At 38.7% G+C, this 21,505-nt stretch overlaps 1 protein-coding gene across 2 annotated transcripts in view; it reads left to right on the forward strand.

Annotated features, from left to right (window-relative positions):
- Positions 1 to 21,505, forward strand: part of Plod2 (procollagen-lysine,2-oxoglutarate 5-dioxygenase 2) — a 62,969-nt gene that overhangs the window by 19,399 nt on the left and 22,065 nt on the right. For both annotated transcript variants that reach the window (XM_057768185.1, XM_057768186.1), the window contains exons 2-7: positions 6,747 to 6,838; positions 7,160 to 7,296; positions 13,816 to 13,979; positions 17,066 to 17,178; positions 19,195 to 19,258; positions 20,821 to 20,918. In XM_057768185.1, the coding sequence (XP_057624168.1) occupies positions 6,747 to 6,838; positions 7,160 to 7,296; positions 13,816 to 13,979; positions 17,066 to 17,178; positions 19,195 to 19,258; positions 20,821 to 20,918 (668 nt within the window). The remainder of the gene's footprint in view (positions 1 to 6,746; positions 6,839 to 7,159; positions 7,297 to 13,815; positions 13,980 to 17,065; positions 17,179 to 19,194; positions 19,259 to 20,820; positions 20,919 to 21,505) is intronic.

Here is a 21,505-nt window from a genome sequence, read left to right on the forward strand (position 1 = left end):
AAATGTGTTTCAACAAGCTACATAATCCACTTCCAGATTTTAGGAAGTCTCTGATGAAGCATTTGGTCTGCAGATGGGCTGGTTCATCTTTCTATTTTGGAGACTGTTGATGCCTCTGAAGCCTTGGAATTGGATAATATATACTCTTATGGGGGTAGGTGGATGGCAGCTCTTTAATTCATTGATATTAGAATTACATTTAGTGCTCACATTTTGAGATATTTGGAGATATAGAATATTCTGTCATAAATTCTGGAAAATTGCATTGTAGCTCATTGATTTTGGATACCTTTTATTGTTTGTGGTATTGACACATCTTCCTTAGTTAATGACTCCTCTCCCATCACAGCCAGCTCTCTAAAATTATACAGAAAAAACTTGTCCCCCCCTTTAAAGGAAATGAGTTACCACAAACAGTGGTTGATTCTTTCTTCCCCTCTTACCCAAGCAGAACCTCTCAGTCCCTCAGCTATTACTGTATAGAATGACTTCCAGATCTCTTCTGCTCTGGTCAGACTTCATATACTCCACTCCTCTATGTAGCTTATCTGTGTCTTGTGATTTTCACCCCTGGGGTGGAGCGGACAGATGTTACCTGCCTTGTTAACATGGCTGTTTTCTTTGCTTGCTTTGGCATGAATTTTTTGAGCCTATGTTCAAGTTCGTCAGGTTTTGTGTTGTGTTGTGTTTATGTTCATTTTAAAAATTTAACTCAGGCTTTACTTGCTTGAATTGCAGTCCCCTTTAGCACCATCATTCTTTGGTGTCTGAATTTTGTTTTCACATTATAAACTCCAGAAGGAATTTTTTGGATCTGTGTATATAGTTTTTGGCTACCATCCAATTCTTACGTAATTTTTTATTTCAGTGTTTCTGGGAAGGAATTACTGTGGATGTGGGGGAGTGGATCCCCTTCATTTTTCTTCTCATTGTTTATCAAATTGAGGTTGGGCTCTTTTAACATTCAAGTCTGAGTAATTGAAGAGAAGCAGAAGCATGAGCCTAGAGTATCAGATGTTGGTGAGATACTCTTATAAAGTATTTCGGAATGAAGTGTATCTTGTACAGATTAAATAAGTTATATGGCTTATGTTTTATGAATCTTTTTCTTAAGCATGTGAATATTGTTGCAACAAGGGCATAAATTTACCTAAACTTGTCAGTGTGTGATGGCCAGGTTTTCTCATTTTAATTTCTGTGATTAGTGGTTGTTATCATTGCTATAAAGTACATGGCCAATAATATTTTATATTGAAAATTTCATCTCATGTTAGGGTAGAGTTTTATAGATTTAATCTTGCAATAATTTTTACTATAAAATATGTTAATTTTGATTTTAATTGCAATATAAGTGACCTACTTGCATGCTTGAAAATCTCTTTAAGCTTCTACAGGTTTGTGCAAGTTACTTTGTCTTCCAGTCACTATATGGCTACCTATAATAATAAACATAAAACAAATGGCTGCATATATTACCATAAGAAATGGTTTGTAAGGGAAACAGTATATCCAATACATGTACTGTTTATGTTCTCAATTCTAGTATCTGTTCAGTCTAGCTTGAAATAGGTCTATAGAAACATGGTTTGGAGTGTTTGGGGAAGAGCCCTTGTAATGGCTTCAGTGATGTCTGTCACTGCTTGAAACTTCTGCCAGCTGCTTCTACTGTTCCCAGAACAGTTGATCTGGCAGAAAGAACTTACTGCCTTCTGCTAGGATAGATTATCATTTGCTTTCTTGCAAATGGCTAGTGACGTCCACCCTGTCATCCACAGTGTGCACACTGCTGTGGCAGCGAGCTTCTCCTGGTTCGTTTGTGCATTTCCCACACTTAGACGGTTGTTGAGAAAGAGAGATGTGTGATGGCACCGCCTCTTCCGACTACTAGCCCTTCTCTTTGTACACGCTTTATCTTTCCATCTTGCAGCTGAGTGGAAGCGCAGGTGAAAACATGCTCTTGTCTCCCATTGTCCTTTTGAACTTATGTTAGGAATTGCTCTTGAGGCCCTTTTGTCCTGAAAAGTTTCACAGTTTCAAAAAATAAAAATTCCTCCCTAGCCACCTACACTGCAGTGCCTTTAGTTTGTTAGATTGTTTGTGTGGTTCAGTACTTAGCAACGGAATGCTACTGTAAGACCTAGGAAAAGAGGTTTTAAGATTTATTTTTTTCTATGTATGTTTTTCTGTGGGTGTTTGCCATGTGTGCAAGTGCTCACTGGGGTCAGAAAAGGGCATTATCAGCAGTTGTCTTAACCCCTGGGTCATGTCTCCAGCCCCACCAAAAACCTTATTTTTCTTTTTTGTAACTTGTATCCCAAATTTACTATTAAACTGGTAGCTGCAGGATCCTAGGAAAGTCTTACTTTCTCTTTAGACTACCTTTTTTTTTTCTTTTGTTTATAAGAAGTGATTTTGTTATTCTGTCCCTGAGATAGTAACTACTCTGTTAGGCAATGAGTCTTAATGGGTGACTAGGGCAGGCTTGCCTTCTGCATGACTTCTGGGCCTGGAATCTAGTTGCGGTCTTCTCTGAATTCTGAGTCTTGAAATGATGGACAATCATATAACTAACCAGTTGGCATTCTTGAGGGTATCAGGGCCCTCCTACACTTAGCTCTCAGGGATGCACCAGAAGACTGAGGATTCAACACTAGTTATCCTCACACTTGCGAGTTTATCAGGCAAATGCAGCTCTTGGAGATCTGTGGAGAGTCACATGTAGGTCTTCAAGTCTTTCCTGGTGAAGTCAGACAAGACAGGGTTCCTAGCAGCCAGCATGTGTGAGATGTTGGTCATCTGGGTAGCACAGCCTGTGACATTTTCAAACTCCTTACCACAATTACAAAACCCAGCAAAACAATCAGATGGTCAACAAATATCACTACATGGGCAACTTAGGTACAGTGAGCAGTGCTTCAGAGTAGGGTTTTCCCCTTGCAAATATTGTAGACAGTGCCTGGGCTCCCACTTTCCAAACACCACCGAGGACCAGCCCTCCAAGCAGGCCTTCTCAAGAGGGACAGCCCAGGCTTGCCATTCCTTCTCTGCACACACAACATTCCAAAGTTTGCTTTCTGCTCTTTGGGCCTTTCCCAGATGAGACCACCTGAAATAGTGGGAACAGACGGACTGTACAGATTGACTCCGACATTCTCCTCCTGGCTCTGCAAATAGCTTGTTTGGTGACACTAGCTAAGTCACTTATCCTATTTAAATCTATTCTCTGTACCTGTGAATGCCAGATAATGCTGTGTTTGTAGAAAATGATTATGTACACGTATGCGTGTGATATATAAAATCATTTGTCCCTGAATCCACTTAGTCAAAATGTTTATACATGCAATATATACATGTTTGAAATTTTTTTGTGCTCCATTATATGTGCAATTTTATGTATCAATTAATAATAAATTTAAAATGTTTCTTAATCCACTGACTACTCAATGCTGTAAAAACCTGGTGGTTTAGTTAATGGTTGAGGACTTCTTGACTTTTGGAATACCATCTAGTTGGAAAGAATTTGAACATAAGTTTTTTGTTCTAATAAATTTGTAAGTGCAATTGTTGGAAGAGAGCAGGAGAGTATGAAAACCGTATGTGCACTTGACTGCTGAGTCGTCTCTCTTGCCCTTATGTTGAGTTCTTTTTTTTTTTGTTGTTGTTTGTTTGTTGTGTTTTTTGAGACAAGGTTTCTCTGTGCAACAGGTGTAACAGCCCTGGCTATCCTGGAACTCACGTTGTAGACCAGGCTGGCCTCGAACTCACAGAGATCCGCCTGCCTCTGCTTCCCGAGTGCTGGAACTAAAGGCGTGCGCCACCACTGCCCAGCTTTATGTTGAGTTCTTGAATTGGGTGTTGAAAGTTTTTGAGTGGTTCACACCAGCACTTTGTTTCCCTTTCTCTAATATTAAGTACTTAGGTTCATTTCTCTTAATAGTGATGCTGAAATACAGGTGAGATGGCAGCTATCTGTGGGTGATAGTAGAACACACCTGCCTTTACAGCAGTTGTGGTCATTGTGCATTGGCTATTAGCAACAGCACAGGAACAATAAGGGTCTTTATTTGTCATATGAATGATAGTGTCACGTGTGAATTTTTTATTGGGCTTGCTAACATTTTTATCTTCCTAATGGTCACATTGAATTATGGGTCCTATTAAGATGATAAAATTCTTGTTATTAATTTATGCTAGTAATGGTAAATGTAATGATCTATTCAGTCAAATCTCTGAACTTGTAGCAGTTTTTGATTTATGTAGAAAAAAATGGTTTAAAATCATTATAGAAAAAGAGGCCCTTATAAAGTATTCTCTTCATCTTCCTAAGATCTGGTGCTCTGTTTTAACATGAACTGCGAATGGTGACCTGCCAAATTATTAATCAGTGAAGCCATGTTTTAAATATTAAAAGTGAAGTTTATTCATATTTATTTAGTTTATGTGTTTATATGTATGAATATATTGTTGATGCCTGTGTTCATATGAAAGCAGTCATATCACAGCATTCCAGTATGGAAGTCAGAGGAAAACCTTGGGGTGTTGTTCCTCACCCTTCTACTTTTTTAAATCTGGGTCTTGGGCTAGAAAGATGGCTCAGTAGTTAAGAGCACTGGCTGCTCTTACAGAGTACTTGTCTATTTCCAGCATCCACACAGCAGGTTTTAACTGTCTGTAACTCCAATTTTAGGGGATCCTAAACCTTCTTCTCTGTCCTTGGTAGGTAGCTGGCACACCTGTGGTATATACACACATGCAGATAGGGCGCCCATACACAGAAAGCAAATAAAACAAATCTTTAACACAAAGACTGGGTACCACTGTATATGGCCTGCTGGCCGAGAGCTTCTGCAGCTTCTCCTGTCTGTGCCTTGTGTCTCCCCTGTGGAGTATGCTGGCATTACAGACCCTTGTACTGCTGCTGCACTCAGCCTTCCTTGGATTCTAGAGAGCCGGCTCAGGAGGTCACACTTACCCATCTCTCCAACCCTGGAAAATTTTGTTCTCTAAAAATAATATAAAAATATCTTTAAGATACCTTTATTCAGTATCTTAGTTACTGTTCTGTTGCTGTGAAGAATCATGGTGAAGGCAAATCTTCAAAAGAAAGCATTTAATTAGGGACTCACTCACAGTTTTAGATAGTCCGTGATCATCATGGTGGGAAACAGAAAGGCATGGAGCTGGAGCAGCAGCTGAGAGCTTTACAACCTGGTATTCAGGCACCAGGGAGAGATGATGGGGCTGGGGCGTGCGGGGGCGGGGGGGGGCAGACAGACTGACAGAGACAGAGAGACAAAGGCAGATGTTGGACTTGGAAGGAGCTTTTGAAACTTCAAAGCCCACCTCAGTAACTCCTCCTCCATCAAGGCTATAGATCCAAATCTTTCCCCCAGCTGTTCCCTGCCTGGTGACTAAGCACTCAAATACACATGAGTCTGTGTTGGCCGTTCTCATCCAAGCTGCCATACTCAAATCCTCACGCCATTAATTACTAGATGACTTTATTTTTATTTGCAACATTTATTTATTAAACCAAAAATTTTGTAAGATACACTTCTTTTTTAACAGAAATCTAAAAATGCGTTACTTGTCTTAATGAAAATGTTTTTCCATTTGTTTTGAATAATGAGTTTATTTTACCTACATTATACTGATTTTCTATAGTAAGTTATTTTTAAAACTTGAGGTGCAGAATTACCTTAGTTTATTAACCGATTCCTATGTTTCATAAATCCTATGACTAAAGATTGTGTATGATTTAGAGGCCATGCAGAACCTTTTCAGTTTTCTTGTATCTCTAGGCAACAGAGAATTAAGAGGGATAACTTGGTGCTTATAATGTTGAGATGTTAGTTTGGCTGCTTTAGTCCATGACTGCTCGTAATTCTGGAAACAGAAATGCTCCCACTCTTTAGTTCTTGCTGGAAAGGATGAGTCTTTTATGAATTTTCCAACATCCTTTTGCATGATAAATATTGTCCATCTGTCTACAATAGCTTTTATAGATATTTGTCAATAAATCCTTAGTCTGCCTGCCTCTATTAAGAAGAGATACTAGACAGAATGAACGGAAAAGCCACTATAAAAAGCCACTAAAAGGTGCATATTTACTGATGACATTGTTAGCATTGCTAATTTTTGTTCCCATTACTGTTTAATAAACTAAGCAACACATAAGGGATACAAATGTAATGACTTTTAAGATTTCTAGTACAAGATGTTATGAGTATGAGGAGAAGTAAGACTTTTTCTGAAATCTGCTTTCAATTTGTTACGTTTCTTTTAGAGGCTAAGAATTAGACTTGCAGTTAGGCCACTGATTGCTGCTGCTGAGTAGATAGAGCTTGCTAGTAGGTCACGTCATAATATGCCTCAAATCTGGCAGGGTTTACAGGTTAAGCTGGCTGATGAAGTGATAGCCACAAAAGTTTAACCCTTATGGGTAAAATAGGCATTTTATGAAAGCTTTTCTCTTGTGTTTGAAATCTCACTTCAGAAGCCATTTTCGTTGAGCCACTAACGAACTTTATTTGCTGTTAAAATAATTTCTTACTACATGGCTTCCTCGTTGGATAACTCACCTGAAATGCCTTTATTTCAGTAATTCTTTGTTTAGTTTTATCTAAATTAAGTAATCAAAAGCATCCCCATGAAATGATGAAGTTTGTAATCACTATAATATAGCATGGAGTGGTGATAGCATTTAACTTCTTGCTGAATCTTCTTTTTTTTTTTATTTTTTGCAGATAAACTACTAGTTATAACTGTAGCAACAAAAGAAAATGATGGATTCCACCGATTTATGAATTCAGCCAAGTATTTCAATTATACTGTGAAGGTATGATTTATCTTTCTTTATTGGGACTTGCTAGAAAGTTCTTCATTTAAGTTTGAAAAACAAGAATAAGAGAAAATGAGAAATACTTTCAGATTCCACTTCTATGGGTTAGAGTCAACTTTTGAAGTGTGTGGTATGGTGTATTAGTCGTGGGTGGCATTGAAGAATTATGACCTGCTTATGTATTAGTTTTCTTTTCTCTAGTATTGTGCTTTTATTATAAATAAATAGTTGGTTACTATCCATGTTTCTTATGACATTTTTATGCTATTGTTACCATTGGCATTTTTCTCAGGATGAATTTTTTTATTTCATTCGTAGGTTCTTGGTCAAGGGCAAGAGTGGAGAGGTGGCGATGGGATTAATAGTATTGGAGGGGGCCAGAAGGTGAGATTAATGAAAGAAGCCATGGCGCAGTATGCCAGTCAGGAGGATCTGCTTATCTTGTTTACTGAATGGTAAGAGAATTAGCCTATGCGTTTTTCAATCTGTATTGTATTACTTTGAAAGATGGAATTTGTAACTGAAGTTTAAATGTTGAATTATTTTACTGACAAAGAATCATTATTGAAATAACTATATTTTTCTCAGTTATAACTGGTTTCTATGATAAGCAACCTCTGTTTCTAAGCTCCAGCTTAAAAGCAAGGTTGTCTTATGCTCAATTTTTTCATTAACAGGAACTTTTTTTCTATGTAAAATAAATTTATTATGCATGAAAAAAATCACAAGCTGGGCCAATCTTATATTAAAGACGATGAGTTATAATAAGAACTAATGAGTAAAAAAAGGCATAGTTTAACGTTTTTGTGAAATTCATTTTAATCTTGAGCTAAAAGTGTGATAGAGATCATACTTAAGTACACAATTGAGGGAGACAACCAAATGGATTCTGTTTAACTATGAACAGAAGTATCTTGTAAAATTACAAATACAAGATAGATAAGAGACCCTGTGCTGTCAAGAACAAAGACCCTTTCAGGCATTAATTTCTTTGCATTTATTTACTTTTGAACTTGAACTGAAATCCAAAGGAATACACATCCTAAGCATGCATTTTGCCATTGAGCCATCCCACAGCCCCCAATGCCATTTGAATAGTGCCATATTCTCCTAATTAGTTTGAAATACCTATACTCTTCCCTAAACTTCTTATGTATCTTAAAAAAACACCAAGTTGTGCCATTTATGTAACCTCTTTGTGTCTTCCTATTGTTACAGTGTTGTTACTGATCATTTTAAATCCTGTTGCGTTTACCTCATAGGTATAGGAAAGTCATCTTAAGTCTTTTTTTTTTCAGTACATATTATTTACAGATAAAAATAATGGTGGTGGTTCTTTAGCAAAACTATGTGAGGATGGCATAAGCTTTGACATAGAAGTAGAAATAATGACGCTCCAGTGCCACACTTAAAACTTCCATGCTTAGAATTTGATGTCTTCCAAGCAGCAGCTTTGCTTTTTTGTTTGTACCTTTTATTGCAAGATGAATTGTGGAATGGAAGGTATGTTATGGCTTGTGCACTGTGAAGCTTTCCACATCATCTAGTATTGTCATATGTGTGTGTGTGTGTGTGTATACATATATACACATTATAGAATATCTAGATTAAATGCTGAGCACATATTTCTTGTACTCAAATCACCAGCTTAAACCTGACCACAAGCAAATTTGGATTTCAATTTGCAATAGATAACCTGTAAATAAGCAACCTAATTGAAAGTAATCTGATTTTTAGGTTCCTGAGCCCCTGAATTTGAGGAACCTGGTTTTTCCTATGCTTCCCTTCCGAGCCTCCTTTCTTCCCTACTCGTAAGATTTAGTCTTGGAAAGTTGGCAGTATGGGAGCCATCTGTTCCTGACAGACAGAAGGGGGACGTTATGAGACACGGGTGTCCTGGGGCAGGTCATTGTGGTTCAGTTCCATTGTATTGAAGACTCAACTTGGTAGGAAAGACAAGAGTAAGGAAGGTCCAGTGTCTCTAGGTGCAGTCAGGGTCAGCCATGTGTCAGCGGACCGGCTAGATATTCCTGAGAGCAAAGCTTTAAAAGCAATACCTGTAGTTTTACATAAAAAAAGGTTTATTTGATGATGCGTCCTCCCTGGCAGTAGTGACAGCTTGTGCAGACATGAAGGGCTTGTTATTAGTGATGGTCAGGTTTCATTTTCTTAGTAAGAAGGAATTGAAACACACCACTCTGGATCCTTGTTTCTGTACTGTCTCTTTACTTTTTCCAAGAAAGGCTGAAATTGTTAGCTGTCTCTTTAAACTTAGTTCACTGTGGTCAGTTCATTGGTGCAAATGTGCTAAAAAAAAAAAAAAAGTTAAATAGGAAATGGGTGTGTTTTCGGTTTTCACACTGTCTGTGTGTTCTATTCGATACTCACAGGCTTTAGTGAGTATAGTCATGGCCACACGGAAGTACATGTTCTTCAGAGACTTTGTCAGCGTGTGATTGCAGATGTTTGCTATATATGATAGCTGTGACTGTGTGTGTGTGTGTGTGTGTGTGTGTGTCTGTGTGTGCGTGTCTTTATCTTTGTGTGCTGCAGGTACTGAAGGCTTCATAGTGTTGCATTGGAGTCTGTCTCTGGAAATAGCAAGATGTGTCTGAGGTGGAGACCTAAGACATAGTTTTCAGGTGTGGGCCTGCATCTGTTTCATTTTGTTAGTTTTTATTTCAGCCGATAACTTAAAGTTAATGGTTCCAATGATTGTAATTTCTATTTAATTCTATGCATGTGATGATCAGTAAAATATTGGATTAGGGAGGAATGGTATAAGTTACAGGAGACTTCTGTGGCTTTTCTCCTAGGCTACCCAATAGCCTTTATATCCTGTTTAGATATGATGTAATTCATATATTGGTTGAGTCACCTAGTTGTTTATCTTCAAGCTCCTATGGGCCTGTACAGATGATAAAGTCCTGAGTTCAGCTTATAAAGGAGAAGATGGAGACTGGTTTTAGGGAGACTTTCGTGATGAGGTTCATAGAATAGAATGGATGTTTGGATGGGTAAGGAGAAGGAAAGGATAGTGAGACATAACTGGAAATAAATGATATTTTCCTGCCGTGTTGGTATCTGGAAGAGCTGACTTTGGAAATGTGCCTTGAAGGCAAATGGTTTGGACCTAGGTAGAAAATACATGTTAAGTAGATGCTCATTATGAAGACACACTTGAATCTACATGCAGGAACTGAGATTAAGTTCTGAATAGGATAGTACCTGGAGATTATTTGTGTGAGCCTGATCCACGTGGATTTTATTTTATAAGACAGGTATTCATGAATGGGTCTTGTGTGGCCATTGTTCTGTAACTCAGGGACCTACACTTGCTTAGCTCGTTTGTGACTGCTTTTGTACCAGCCCGGCAGAAATAAATTTTTTGATAGAGTCTATATGGCCTTCAGAGTCCAAATTGTCTTCTGCAGGTCACCGTAAATATTTGGTGACTCGTATTTTAGGCCATAGCAATTGACTCTGGGGTTTGGTGACTTCAAGAGAGTGTTAGACTACTTGAACAAGGAGTGTGTATGACAGGGATAGCAGATCTCAGGGAAGGTGCATGTGTAGCCTGTGGGGTCTGTAAATCAATCTGGGTCACTGTGTTCAGGGAGAGGAACTGGATAGTAGAGGTAAGACGGAATCAGTAAGACAAGGCAAAATGATTTTGGTGGAAGCTGCCATGAAAAGAGGCGAGTTAGGATGGATGACGGAATTTCATCCAGTCTGGGTAACTGTGGATGAAGGTACCACAAAAATAATACAGAAGCACAAACACTCATAAAAGTTTCAACGACCTGTTGGAGATAGAACTGTGACATGCCTGGGTTCAATCTTATGGGTTTTGCAGGACTTGAGGCTATTTACCACGCTTAAATGTGGAAAGTTTTATTTTATTCTCATATTTAAATGGACTGAGTTCCTGTGAGAATTATTTTATGACCTCTGTGCATTCGATTTTTTGCAAAAAAATACATTTTTTTTTACATTTTTGTGGTTCAAATAATTTTAAGTAGAAAAACTTTTTTTGAGAAGTTTTAAATAGGCACAAAGACATTTTCTGAGGAATTTAAACAGACACCTACTAGAATGAAATGGGGAATGTTTCACCATCCTTACCTTTTTAGCTGTGTGTGGTGGCACCTGCCGGTACTGCCAGTACTTGAGAGGTGAAGGCAGAGGGATCATGAGTTCAGGGTCAGCCTGGGCTTCCTAGTGTGTTCTTGGCTTGCCTCGGCTACATAAGACCCTATCTTGGAAAAAGAAGTATTTTACATTTTTAGCCAAAGTAATATTCTTACTTGTATGAAAATAATTTTTTTCATAGACCTTTAAAGAATTATATTTTAAAAGTAATGTTTATAAAGTGCTAACTTATCAAATTAAACCTCATACTCCTTGTATGAGCTGTTGACCTCATTAATAGTCTGAGATATAGTTCTTCACTAGAGTTTTCAAAGATGAAAAACATTTGCTTCCCAAACGGTAACTTTTGGGGGGCAGTAGTGGGGATGAAACCCAGACTTCCCTCACTGGAGGCCAGTGGTGAACCTGGAGTTAAATTTCCAACCTCATTGAGTATATGGTGCTACTTTCACACTTTCTAAGGTTAGATTAGAAATCGTGGTTCTTTGACCTAGCAAGCTACATTTCTTTACTGTTTTCAGAAACTGTCTTGGCCTCCTGAGGCTCACTGTATATCTTACTCAGAGTTTGAATTTTGGCGTTATCTTATTTTTTTCTAACACACACACACACCCCACAACAACAACAACTGGTGATTTGGAATAAAACAAGTATGTTAAAGGTAGGACTGATGAATCCCAGCCCCAGGGAGGCAGAGGCAGGCAAGTCTCTGTGAGTTCGAGGCCAGCCTGGTCTACAAGAGCTAGTTCCAGGACAGGCTCCAAAGCAACACATAGAATCCCTGTCTCAAAAAACAAAACAGAACAATCACATATCTTTAAAGCTTATTTTAAGCTCATGCACACACACACATACACACACACACACACACACAGACTCACTCGCTCTGACTTTTCTAAGCAGTTCCTCCTCCAGTTAATAACCAGCAGCTGTCTTGTTTGCTTACACATGTACAGTGTGCTAGTAGCTGTTAATCAACAACATTTCTAGCCTCTTACCCTGACTTATGACTAAGGAATTAAACACGGTTAAACAACTGGCTTGGTGCTCCGATAGCTGATAGCAAAGCTTGGATTAGACTTCAGCCATGTGCTATGATAGACCTTTGACTATGCTCTTAGTACTGCTAACAACATCTCACCTATTGATTGTGAAGACAAAAACTTATTCTACTGTGTACCATGTGTCTGTAATCTTTCTGTGTCAGTCTGCCCATCTGGATTTTCATGAGCAGAAACTTAATTTTGGCATGCAATAATTCATAGTAGAAATAAAAGTAACTGATAAAATTTAAATTTTCTAGAACAATCACAATTAAGAAATTAGCTGATGTCATCATTGCTTTTAGCAATGTTTTTATTAAAAAGGGGGAGATGTCAAGAATCGTGGATTATATGAGTAATTTCAGCCCTTGGGGTGGAGCTAGGGGATTTCAAGTTTGGGGCATTCTGGGATATATTGTGAGACTCGTCCCAAAATAAATTAGTAGATATCAATTTTGTTTAACAGAATTACAGAATTTAGTTGTGCAGTTTTTACTCATCTTTGAGTTCGCTGGTCCATATTGTAAAGTACATGCTTTAACTAGTAAGCACCCTGTGCAGAGGAAAGACCAGAGCAGTGCTGACAGTGTCCTTTATAAAGGACAGGACCTGCTGGTGATGTCCTAGTTCCGTCACACTGCTGGACAGAGTGAGTCATGTGGCATGTCTTCCTTCGCAGTACTTTCGACTAGGGATTGCCATGTGTTCAACTTACATGAACGGTGCCACTATTAAAGGGACAGGTATTGTGTCTGCCAAGAGCCTAGTGGAGAACAGAAACTTACAGTATTTTTGCTAAAAGTTACCTCAAATATTTTTTGGCTTTAAAAAATATGTCATAGAAATAAGCAACAATTTGAACTAGAAATGACTAAGTCTCACATGTGCATACCCAGCGCGTACAGCTGGAGAGCACAGACGGAGTAGGTGCTCTTCCTGACGGGCTCCATTGCGCATCTGCAGTGTTAGCTGCTAAGGAGTCCTTTGCAGATCTCAAGGGTATGAGCTTGCCCTTCGCGTTGGCTGCCTAGAATAACATTATCTTAGTGTCCTGCAGGCATTTGGATTTTAGGTACACTGATGTAAAAACAAATACAGATAAATTTGACGCTGTAATAAGCTGGGACTTTCTTCGGAGAGTTTAAGTTTCTCATAATGGTTTTCGCAGTTAATTTTCTATTGGGCTGTGATTCAGTGAATTAGCTTGGAACAAATAAAGTCCAGGAAAAAAAAACTGGTAAAACATTAGACCTTAAATTATTTCATTAATTTTAAACTCGATTCAAATTTATGGAGCTTTAAAAGGATGAATTGTCTGATGAAGAGTCCATATTTCATAGTATATGCTGATGACAGTGTGAGACATTTATCTAAACCGCTTTTCAGAGATAATCGTGGATTGGTATACATGTCCCTGAATTATTTGACCCTTAAGATGGAAACTTTTATAAGTGTTTATGCCTGTGCCTACAATTTATATGAATTGTAACACTTGCACACTGACTTACAATTTTTATTTTGGAGATAAATTATTATCTATATGAAAAATATCACATATTTGTATTTCATTTGTCAATATAGAGTAAAACCAAAATCTAATGTAGTTTATATGATGTGAGGTGGGAGGAGGTTTTCTGACTTGTTCTCTAATCAGATAACTTAATCCTGTGTGGATTCTAAATTCTCTCTTTTTAGGGATTTTTTTTCTTCATTGTGTGTTTAAATTCTGAACCATGCATGCATTCTAAAGCTTTTTTTTTTTTTTTTTTTTTGAAACAGTTTTGATGTTATATTTGCTGGTGGGCCTGAAGAAGTCCTGAAAAAGTTTCAAAAGACAAATCACAAAATTGTCTTTGCAGCCGACGGGATTCTGTGGCCAGATAAGCGTTTGGCAGACAAGTACCCTGTCGTGCACATTGGAAAGCGGTACCTGAACTCGGGAGGTATGAACGATGCTGCTGTAGATGGGAGGCATTCAGCCTCACAGCCGTGATTGTGCTGTGATATGCTCTGAAAGCTCGTGTGCATCCCCATGCCATAGCCATGTGTGTAGGCCATGGGGATGTCTGAATTTCCATGGTGCAAGTGAGAATTCACGTCTTCTGGTTACCATTTATTGAGAGGTTTGGGGTCTAGGACATTAAGTTTAGTGCACATTATTAAAAACAGCCACTTGTTAATGTGATCTGCTTTAAAATACATTGTGTTGAATTGCTTATTTTGGCGTTGTAGCCAACATAAATAGTGTCTGAGTGTATAGAAATGTTGCATTCTCTAGTGAGTCAGCACAGATTAATTAACAATGATCACACACACGCCCTTAATGATAAATGAAAATTTGATTTTGGGTGTATTGTGAGTACAGAATTTGTTTTTCTTGAACTGAGGTAAATGTAAACACATTAGGATGGAGGACACGTGTTTTGTGTAAAAATGACCTGAAAAAAACCCTAATTTGGTTTCAAATGAGTGAGTTGATTTAGTGTATAAAAGTAAAATTAAAAGAAAAAGTTGCAGATAGAAAACCAAGCATCAAGTTAGGCATTTACAATATGCAGCAGTATCCAGGCTGAGACTGCAAACAAGGAGACACCATTGTCAAGTCAAGACTCACAGCATCCTGCAGAAATGGACTGGGGAAGAAGCGGCAGTACAGGGTTGCTGCGAATCCCTCCCTCAGTGAGCTTCTGGTTTCCTGTTTTTTTATGGGATAAACAATGGTAACCAGTGTTGGTTCAAGCTGTTCAGTTAAACACTATGTTTACTACCTTAGCTGTTAACTGTCTTTCCCATTTCAGAGCCAGGGGTCATCCTGGCCCAGGACATAGTTTTGGATACATGTGATGAAAATGTGCTTGAATCTGCCACAAGAGAGGGCTCTTAGCAGTTCAGTAAGCTTAAATAAGACATGCTAGTTTACCAGTATAGTGTATATTATAGCGTGGCAGAGAGATAAGTTAGGTCCAGTTGCAAGCCATGTTGGGAAGTGAGGTTTGGAGCAGTCTTTGATCCACAGTGGATCTTGTTCAGACAGCTCCATAAATACTGTTTGAGGTAAGCATGTGTGGACAATAGACATAGCTTAGTCATCTATGGTGACAAGCTTGTCATTTCTCTGTAGTGACTCAAGCTCAGCCTTTACATCTCTGCCATTTTACCCATCCACCCCACAGTCATAATTTAGAACCTCTCAGTCTGTATGAATCATGGACCTCTGAGACCTCAAGTTTTAGCCTGTACTTTTAGCTCCTCTTTCCGCCATCCCAACACATATTGTCTGTGCCTTTGGGACCTCTCGACCCTGGTATATCTTACCAGACTGTTCACCATCTCCGAGGGGCATTGTATTCAAGTCAGTATCTAGGATTGACTGTTAGACTGCTGACCTCACTGCCTTGCTATGAGCTGCCTGCTCACTCTTTCCCCTTTGGAGCCATTGTCATGGATATGGTGCTGTTCCTCTGCCCTGACCACTAAGTTCTCAAGTTCTCAGTCACAATAAATAGCTCATTTTGCAGTTTAGCCCTCATTAGAGGTTTTAGAACGTAAATTTTAAAGATGATGTATAGCTTTGGATTAGGTTGTATTTTTGCATTCAGTTATTTTTTTTTCCTGGAAAATTCATGCACGTGATATGCTATGGTAGACATTCTTCTGGATAGCAAGTGGTATAGTCACGGAGGGAAATTTCTGAGGGACTGTCAGTGCTGTGGAAATGACAGCCATTAGCAGGTAAGTGCTACTGTCACACCTAACACAGGGAAAGTCCTCACAGATAAAACACCAAGCTTCTATGGCCACGGATTATGAGGGAGAGGATAGCAGCATGAGCGTGTGCAGTCAGAGTGTGTGATTGCACAGTTTGTAAGAGACATTGAAAGGACCTGAGTTGTGACTTAGTAAAAATGTACCACTTAGTTTTAAGACATGTTAATCGAAAAAATAATAAATTATGAATGCATCTGAATGTAATTTTATTTCATTTATTTAGAGGTATTTGGCCTTAGAAGAAGGGTAAGGAAACAATTTTTTATAAGACAATATAAGTCAGTGAAAAATGACACATCAATTTTTATATTATTGAAGATTATTCATAGTAATTAAAAATACATTGTCAGGCTCGAGAGATGGTCTGTGGCTGAATATGCTCCCTGCTTGTCCAGTTCCTGACATCCCCATCCCATTGGTGAGCTCACAAGTCTTGTAACTCTAAGTCAAGGGGACCTGACGTTGTTTTCTGACCTCTGAGAGCACCTACACACTCATGGCTCACATACAAACAAGCAGGCAAAATAAAATAAACTGTTTTTTTTTTAAATTGTGGTCTGTGTGTGGTGAGTGTTGTCTGTCAGTGAAACAGAGCAGCTGGTTGCATGGCTGAAACTCGGGAAGACTTAGAAAATGACCCCGTTGTCTCTGTCTTTATAGATATGTGCTATTGGCAGATTCATCACAGAGGCTCGAAGGCCAAGGGGAAGACTTCAATTTTAGATTTCCTTTTTCCAGACAATGACATATAAAATTTAGCCAGAAAAATGATCTACCATGCAAAATAAGACTGGTTTCAAGTAATGGAAAACATTCCCAAAATTCCCTGGATAGAAAGTTTCTTCAGGATTTTTGTAGTTGATGACAACCCACATTCTTTGCCTACACTGGAATCTTGGCACAGTGGGAGACATTTCTTTCATTCAGAAGCAGTGGTTCCTTTTCAGTGGGTTCAAGAAGGGCCATTCATAAGGTCTAGAGGAATTCCATCTCACCCTGATCTGTCCCCAGTTAGCCTTACTTTAGTAACCTTGCAAAGTAAGTTCTTATTTATCAGTTAACTTCAGGAATGCATATATTTAAAAACATCTTTGATTAGCTTGCTTTGTATTATAATTAGTCTTGTCTTTCTATTATAGCATACATACATATACACTGGACCTTATGACTTTGCAGCTTTGTCAGCTGTTCGAATGAACTAACAATGACGTGCGCTTGGGTCTTTGAATTCTGAGCTGTCTGCTGTGTTTGTGTGTTGCAGGCTTCATGGGCTATGCTCCGTACATCAGCCGTCTTGTCCAGCAGTGGAATCTGCAGGATAACGACGATGATCAGCTCTTCTACACAAAAATTTACATCGACCCAGTGAAGAGGGTAAGGGAGAGCTTGCACTTTCTCTTTTTTACTGCTTTGGTTGCTTTGATTTTTATATTTTTCTCAGTGAGGGGTCAGAAACAAAAAGATTTTGGGAAACTGAATTGCAAATTATTTTTGTTGGTATCGCAGTTGAAACTCTCCACATCCGTGGAATAAGTACTGAGTAGGTGACCTCGGTCTCCTTCCTTTGGATATGAGAAGTGTCTGATTGTCTCTGTCTCTCTCAGTGGCTGAGTCAAAAATCTTGCCCAACTTAAGGTTCATTAAAGAGTAAAAAAATAGGTTAAAGACCCTGTTATTTGCCATGTTGTGTGGAAACACTTCAAACGACTAGAAAATTCAGGGCCTACCTCTACCAGCATGCAACCTCAGCCGCTGTATACTCACTGCCAGGTCTCTTGATATCAGAATGGGAGAAATAAGTAAAGTTTCTGAGCCTGGAGACCAAAACCAGCTCCAGACAATGATATCTGTGTGGAGCAGACATCTATCATTAAGACAAAATGTTCTAGCAATAACACTTTTAAACGTCTACCATGGTGCATGGCAATACTTTGAAACTTTGAAATGGCTTATGGATAAGCCCCCTGAAAAAGAGTTTGTCACACTGGAATGAACATCTCTGTAAGATTTGTTGGAGTTTGAGGGTGCCTCACCATTGTCCAGGTGACTGGTATTGCAGATATCGCATGAGACATGGTCCTGTGTAGACAGATCTCATTGCTTTTTATAGCCAGCTGGAGGACTAAGAATGTTTGCAAAGGGACTGAGCAGGTGGCTAAGTGGGTAAAATATTTGCCTTGTCAGCTTGACAACCAAGTTGGGATTCTCAGTACTGCATAAATGCCAAACAGGCTCACCTGTAGTCTCATTTCTGAGAAACAGCTGGAGGTCCCTAGACAGCTGGCTAGCTAGATTAGCTGAATTGATGAACTCTAGATTCAAGTGAGAGACCTTGTCTCCACATTAAGTAGAAAGCAATTAAAAAAAAATACTCAATGTCTATCTCTGGCTTCTAAATACATTTATACTCACACTCAGGCAAACACACACACACACACACACAAAACACACACACAAAACACAAATGTACATACTGGCCAAAAAAGGGGGAACAGAAAAAAGTGCTTTAGAGTATAAATTATAAATGAATAGATTATGAAATTCCAGAGATTATGGCCTGAGATTCTAGGGGCCAGAGACAGAGCCTCATTTCCTAATAAAAATATTGTAATTATCACAGATAGAATAACTAAACATAGTAGTGGGCTAAATAAGGAATATATTTGTCAATGTGTTTATTTTTTCCCTCTGAGATAGTGTTGGTTGCAACAATGGTGTGCTACTTTCCAGCAAGGTAGCTCTTCTCTGTTCCACACCATGTGTGGAGTGTGTATTTTCAGTGTCTCTGTGACCGGATGGCTGTCGGAGCCCTGGTCGTGAGAGTCAGACCGATAAAATGTAGGTTGGTTGAAAAAACAACAAAGTGCCATTTAAATTCTTGAGGTCTCCTTAGCTAGCCTTTCAGGAAGAGTCAGGAAGTGCACGTAGCATATCATGTAACTACACATAACATATAAATGCAATTTCATGCTTTTTCCAATACATACGCCATACTGAAAATCTGGAGACTGTTAAAACCGAGTCTGCCACTAACTTTATAGAGAGAGTTCATAAGATTGATTTAATCTTTAATTCAGAGAAAAAAAGGAAAGTGTAATTTGAAAAAAAAAATTATTTAAAATAATGTGAAGTTACATTTTGTTCATTTTCTGTGCATTTGTGATGTTTCTTGCATTGTGACTTCTGCACCCTGTCAGCAGGGAGGCAAGGCCTGTCTGTGTGTGCATCTACCTACAGTGCTGTCTGTCTTAGACATCTGAATATTTTCATTAATACACTGCGCAAGTATTTTAAACTGTAAATTACCCCAGAGATGCATACATCAATTTGACCATGTTGTTGGTTGTTTCTGTTATAATTTTCAATGTTGCCTATTTCCTTTTCTTTTAGGAAGCATTTAACATCACATTGGATCACAAATGCAAAATTTTCCAGGCCTTGAATGGAGCAACAGGTATAGATACACACACTATCTTCTCATAGTTGTGAATGCCTGTATTCAGCATTCTCTTCTGCAGTAGACCATTTGGAGCTATGACCAAGGTGCCAGCCTTGAAAATGTTTTTAAAAAAGATCAAGCACTGAACTTAATTTGATGTTTTCATATAGTTCAGAAAATTCTGTTCCTAATAGAAATATGCTTCTGCAGATGTGTGTATGCATCCAGACACTTATGGCAATCTGCATCAAGTGTGTGCACATGTGTGAGAACACTTACAGTGTGTGTATAAACCTACACACTTATGAGTATACTGTGTGCTCATACCTGCACATTCATGAATACACTCTTACAGAGCATGCTCACTCTGAGTGCACGTATGAGTACATACAAAGAACATGTACACAGTGACATACTTGTGAGTAGATGTACAAAGTATGTGTACACACATGAACTTAACATGACTATACTCAGAACATGTGTTCACACTGACAGACAAGGGAGTACACTCTAACAGAGTATGCACACATACCGAACTATGTGTTAGTACAATCCCGTAGTGTCTGCACATAACAACCTGCACATTTATGAATATATACACAATGTGTGCACACACCTGCATCTTTGAGTACACTCAAAAAGCATGTGTGCACACCAGTTTATATGTGAATACACTCTCACAGAGCGTAGGGGCATACATGTACACTTATAAATATACAAGCAAGCATGTTCGCATACTTGTGAGTGCATGTTCAAAGTGTGTATGCGCACACTTGTGAGTATATATGCAGAGCATGTGCACAAACCTGCACATGAATGTGCATATATCATGTATATATACCTGCACATTTTTAAGTACTGCCTCAAGAACATGTGAATAAACCTGGATAATTATGAATAAACATACAATGTGTGCACACAACTGCACACTTTTGATTACTCAGTTACATATTTGTGAGTACACACACAGAGAACATGTCCACACCAGCATATATAGGTACATCTGCACAGAGATTGCCCATGAACATACTTGTGAGTATTCTTGATGTTTTAATTTATATACTAAAACTCAAAATATTTTTATTTATTAATGTATATTATTTAAAAAGTTAAGAATATGTTATAGTTCTGTACAGTTCCTGCTGCTGTCCATAGAGTAATTAGGTTCTTGGGATAGAAGGCCAATTGAGAGCTGCACATCTGTCAGATGGCCAGTCAGCTCTGAAAGTCTTGCTTATGCCAGGCAATGCACCTTCGCCATACACACATTGCTTGCTCTTTCTAGAATAAGCCTTCAAGGCCGGTCTGGGTCCACTAAGATAAGTTGTGATAGTGGAGCCAGCTGGTGCCACACTGTTGGTCAACACGTCAGGGACCAGCAAATCACTCGACAACCCGGCTTAGTGCTCGGGCATTTGCTTGGAATCAGCCTGTGACTGCCTGTACCTTTCAATTTGGAAAACTGCTGACATGGACAAGATAGTTTCTATGCATTGAAAAATGTGATTGTGTGTCTTGGAAATCCATAGACCTACAGATGTTTGAAGTTAAGAAAAACTGTTCTCTTTTTAACCCAGATGAGGTGGTTTTAAAATTTGAAAATGGTAAAAGCAGAGTGAAGAATACGTTTTATGAAACACTGCCAGTAGCAATTAATGGAAATGGGCCCACCAAAGTAAGTACCTATGCCCATTAATTGATTGTCTGTTTCTCTGAGTTGGACTATGGAACAATATGGGAGGGTCATCATCTCTTTAAAACAGGTTCTTTGAAAAACTTTAATGTGGACAGTTTATTTACGTTGTCTTTTATGCAATGTAGCATCTGACTTAAAATAAACAGGGTTTTCTCTTAGCAAGATTATGACCTTCTATTCTATGGGCACATACTTCACTTTAGTGTCTACCTTTTTAGGAACAGTAAAGGTCAGAGACCCAGAGAGCAAGCCTTATTCCCCTAATTGTTCAGAGACCCAAGAATAATCACATGTGCTGCACATGAAAAGAAATAATTTCTTCAAATAATTTGATTTATAATAAAATCAATGACCTTAATCCATGTGCCCAAATCATAGTTCTTTGCTGCTGCAACCTTGACTCATAGCTAGATGGGGCGGGGATGGGCCCTCTGTGAGTGCAGATGACATCATATTTGGATGTACTTTGAAGAGGACTCAGGAAAGTTCTTGCTCGGTGCCCAGGAACCCAAGGCAGCCTCGCCCTTCAGCAGCTTTCCACACCTTCCCCTGCGGCCAGCAGAAAT

This window comes from Chionomys nivalis, chromosome 4 (assembly GCF_950005125.1).
Source record: "Chionomys nivalis chromosome 4, mChiNiv1.1, whole genome shotgun sequence".
Classification (NCBI taxonomy): Eukaryota; Metazoa; Chordata; class Mammalia; order Rodentia; family Cricetidae; genus Chionomys; species Chionomys nivalis.